At 50.8% G+C, this 4,178-nt stretch overlaps 2 protein-coding genes across 2 annotated transcripts in view; both read right to left on the minus strand.

Moving 5' to 3' along the window:
• Nucleotides 1–1,308: 1,308 nt before the first annotated feature.
• Nucleotides 1,309–1,968, minus strand: LOC108800875 (gastrula zinc finger protein XlCGF7.1-like). Its single transcript, XM_018572858.1, has one exon. It carries the CDS (start codon nucleotides 1,966–1,968, stop codon nucleotides 1,309–1,311), a length of 660 nt encoding a protein of 219 aa, XP_018428360.1.
• A 550-nt stretch (nucleotides 1,969–2,518) lies between these two features.
• The window catches only part of LOC108800876 (zinc finger protein 585A-like), a 29,131-nt gene continuing 27,471 nt past the window's right edge, over nucleotides 2,519–4,178 (minus strand). The window contains exon 6 of the mRNA XM_018572859.1: nucleotides 2,519–3,607. Within this exon, the coding sequence (XP_018428361.1) occupies nucleotides 2,519–3,607 (1,089 nt within the window). The remainder of the gene's footprint in view (nucleotides 3,608–4,178) is intronic.

Consider the following 4,178-nt stretch of genomic DNA (forward strand, 5'->3'; position numbering starts at 1 on the left):
CAATCACATAACAATGTATCTCTCTCTAACTCTCCCGAGCAACGTTTAGAAACACTGTAGCGGAAGCCGCCATATCTACATTCTATACACGGCAACTGCCGGCTGTCACTTTGACAGCCATGAATTGCCGGCAGATGTGAGTGTGGTGGGGGGAGGGGTGGTGGTAGCGGGGAAGAAGGGGCGGAGGCGTGCCGCACACGTCCTGTGCGCTCACGCGGGAGTTGCTTCGGCTTCCGTTAACAGCCCACATAGACTCCTCCTTCCCCAGGGGGAGGCAAACTCGGCTCTCCAGCCGGCGCTGAGACTACTAATCCCATAAGGCATTGCAAGCCACGACTCCCAGAGGCAGAAGCGTGATGGGATTTGTAGTTTCAGCACCAGCTGGAGAGCCGAGGTCGCCTACCCCTGACCTGGCCGATGGTTGACGGACGACTTTCCTTTATTTCTATTGTTTCAACCACTTTTTTTGTGTCGCATTAAAAAGAAAAAATTTGAACAAAACAAAACTTTATTGTTTTCATAAACATCTTTGCAGTGCATTGCGGGAGGATTTTTTAAAGGGGACACACGTGTTGCAGAGTATGGTTCAGTAATAGAAGGTTCCGGGGTATTGCCGTTGGTCGGGCCGCGTATGGTGGGCTGTTACACTGCTAGGGGGTCTGCATGGTATCTCATTATATTGTGGGGTAGGCCTGACCCCTAGTGGTAGATTAGCACGACTACAACTTGTTTGGTATTCCCCTTTGTTCTCCCCTCCCCCCCGTTACTTAGATAGACCCCCCTCCCCCATGTTCCCTCACTTTATTGCCTTCACTGCAGACACCAAGCTGGGAAGATCATCGTCTTTGCCCTTCTACAACGAGACACGAGGTCAACAGAGATGAACCCTCGTCGAAACGTGCGAGCAAAGGCGTCTACGGCACCCACCGAGTGACCTGTTCAAGTCTGATAAAGCCCCTCCCCCCGATTTCACCTTCATTACCGAATGTACTCCTAAAAGGTTACAAAAGGAACGGCCTTCTGGTCTATCAAGGCCTCCGTACTTGTAACATTTCCCGCACTATACACATTTCCCGCACTATACAGATGGAAAACAGCTGCATGACTTCTTTGTCGTATGTGAAACACTTCCAGTGCTCAGGAAACAAAACAAACAAAAAAGTCACTGGTGTGAGTTCCCTGGTGTCTATCAAGGCGACCTCCCTTCTTGTAACTTTTCCCGCACGACACGGATGAAAAAAAAAGCTGCTCGTCTGCATGACTTTCCTGGCGCAAACCGAGGTGTTCTTTCCGCATGAAACGTTTCCCTCACTCGGGGCACAAATGGGGACGCTCGCCGGTGTGAGTTCTCTTGTGTTTGTCAAGGCTTCCTTTCTCGGTGAAACATTTCCCGCAGTCCAAACAGGAAAATGGCTTTCCGCCCGCGTGGATTTTTAAATGGGCGTTGAGGTTTCCTTTGTTGGTAAAGCATTTTTGGCACTCCGGGCATGAGAAAGGTTGCTCGCCAGGAGTGTGACTCCTCTGGTGCGTACGAAGGTGTTCGTTTCGTACAAAACATTTCCCACACTCGGAGCATGAATAGGGGCGTTCTCCGGTGTGAATCCTCTGGTGTCGATGAAGTTCTCCTTTCTTAGCAAAACGCTTCCCGCACTCTAGACAGGAAAATGGCTTCACACCAGTATGGAGTTTCATGTGGATATTGAGGTTCCCTTTATTCGCATAGAATTTCCCGCACTCTAAGCAGGGAAAAGGCTTTTCACCGGTGTGACCTCTCTGGTGTATGACGAGTTGGGATTTTGCTAAGAAAGTTTTTTCGCACTCCGAGCAAGAAAAGATCTTCTGACCGCTGTGACCTCTCTGATGTAGAAGAAGTTCCGATTTGGTCGTAAAGCCTTTCCCGCACTCTGAGCAGGATGACGAAGAGTGGCCCGCGTGTAGCTTGCGATGCTTGGTGAGAGAAGACGTCATAGTGAATACTTAGATAGACCCCCCTCCCCCATGTTCCCTCACTTTATTGCCTTCACTGCAGACACCAAGCTGGGAAGATCATCGTCTTTGCCCTTCTACAACGAGACACGAGGTCAACAGAGATGAACCCTCGTCGAAACGTGCGAGCAAAGGCGTCTACGGCACCCACCGAGTGACCTGTTCAAGTCTGATAAAGCCCCTCCCCCCGATTTCACCTTCATTACCGAATGTACTCCTAAAAGGTTACAAAAGGAACGGCCTTCTGGTCTATCAAGGCCTCCGTACTTGTAACATTTCCCGCACTATACACATTTCCCGCACTATACAGATGGAAAACAGCTGCATGACTTCTTTGTCGTATGTGAAACACTTCCAGTGCTCAGGAAACAAAACAAACAAAAAAGTCACTGGTGTGAGTTCCCTGGTGTCTATCAAGGCGACCTCCCTTCTTGTAACTTTTCCCGCACGACACGGATGAAAAAAAAAGCTGCTCGTCTGCATGACTTTCCTGGCGCAAACCGAGGTGTTCTTTCCGCATGAAACGTTTCCCTCACTCGGGGCACAAATGGGGACGCTCGCCGGTGTGAGTTCTCTTGTGTTTGTCAAGGCTTCCTTTCTCGGTGAAACATTTCCCGCAGTCCAAACAGGAAAATGGCTTTCCGCCCGCGTGGATTTTTAAATGGGCGTTGAGGTTTCCTTTGTTGGTAAAGCATTTTTGGCACTCCGGGCATGAGAAAGGTTGCTCGCCAGGAGTGTGACTCCTCTGGTGCGTACGAAGGTGTTCGTTTCGTACAAAACATTTCCCACACTCGGAGCATGAATAGGGGCGTTCTCCGGTGTGAATCCTCTGGTGTCGATGAAGTTCTCCTTTCTTAGCAAAACGCTTCCCGCACTCTAGACAGGAAAATGGCTTCACACCAGTATGGAGTTTCATGTGGATATTGAGGTTCCCTTTATTCGCATAGAATTTCCCGCACTCTAAGCAGGGAAAAGGCTTTTCACCGGTGTGACCTCTCTGGTGTATGACGAGTTGGGATTTTGCTAAGAAAGTTTTTTCGCACTCCGAGCAAGAAAAGATCTTCTGACCGCTGTGACCTCTCTGATGTAGAAGAAGTTCCGATTTGGTCGTAAAGCCTTTCCCGCACTCTGAGCAGGATGACGAAGAGTGGCCCGCGTGTAGCTTGCGATGCTTGGTGAGAGAAGACGTCATAGTGAAGCTTTTACCGCAGTCCGGGCAGGGAAAGGGGCGTTCGCCGGTGTGGGTCCGGTGGTGTACGATGAGACTGGACTTCTCGATAAAGCCTTTCCCGCACTCTGAACAGGAGAAGGGTGTCTGTGCCGTATGAACCCGGAGATGTCGCGTCAGGTGAGCTTTCTTCTTAAAACTCTGACTGCACTCTGAGCACGAATAGGGCCTCTCGCTCGTGTGTTTTCCCAGGTGATGGAAAAGCTCCGACCTGGATTTGAAAGCTTTCTCACATTGCGAACATGAATAGGGCCGGGCCCCGGTGTGCTGCCGTCCGTGAGTAATAAGAGATGATCTCCACGTAAAACACTTTCCGCACTCAGCACATGAGAATGGCCGCTCTCCGGTGTGCTGTCTACGATGAGTAACCAGATCCGATCTCCATATGAAACACTTCCCACACTCTGTACACGAATGGGGCCGGGCGGCGCTGTGATGCTTCACATGTCGTGTGAGATTTGTTCTTGACGTGAAACTTTTTCCGCACACGGAAATTTCTCCTCATTGAGTTTACGTGTAATATTATCTGCTGGGTCAGCACCCTTGGAGCCCGATGGATCTGAGTCTCGAAGTTCCGGACGGATATTTGTGGTGACCTCTGTGGGGGAAAAGAATGGAGTACAATTACAACACATCAATGGCTCCCCCTCATTGGCTGGTCACATGACAAAGGAATGGAGATGGACCTTCCATGTGGTGTTCAGTATCTCCTCCTCGTGTGTTGGGGACATGACATACGTCTCCTCTTACCCGGTGATGTGAGGGGCGGGGCATTCTCCATCCCGACGTCCTTGTAGAGATCCCGGTGTCCTTCAGACCCACCGACCTGATCATGGTGGGGGACGGTGAGATCTTCCTGGGTGGAGTCCCGGGAATACGGGGGGCGGGGACATCTCTCATGGTGGGGGAGGGTGAGATCTTCCTGGGTGGAGTCCCGGGAATACAGGGGGCGGGGACATCTCTC

Source organism: Nanorana parkeri, unplaced genomic scaffold (genome assembly GCF_000935625.1).
Source record: "Nanorana parkeri isolate BGI_ZX_2015 unplaced genomic scaffold, ASM93562v1 scaffold2148, whole genome shotgun sequence".
Taxonomy (NCBI): domain Eukaryota; kingdom Metazoa; phylum Chordata; class Amphibia; order Anura; family Dicroglossidae; genus Nanorana; species Nanorana parkeri.

Coding starts and splice junctions, on each gene's coding strand:
- LOC108800875 (XM_018572858.1), bottom strand. CDS start 1,968: ATGACGTCTTCTCTCACCAAGCATCGCAAGCTACACGCGGGCCACTCT.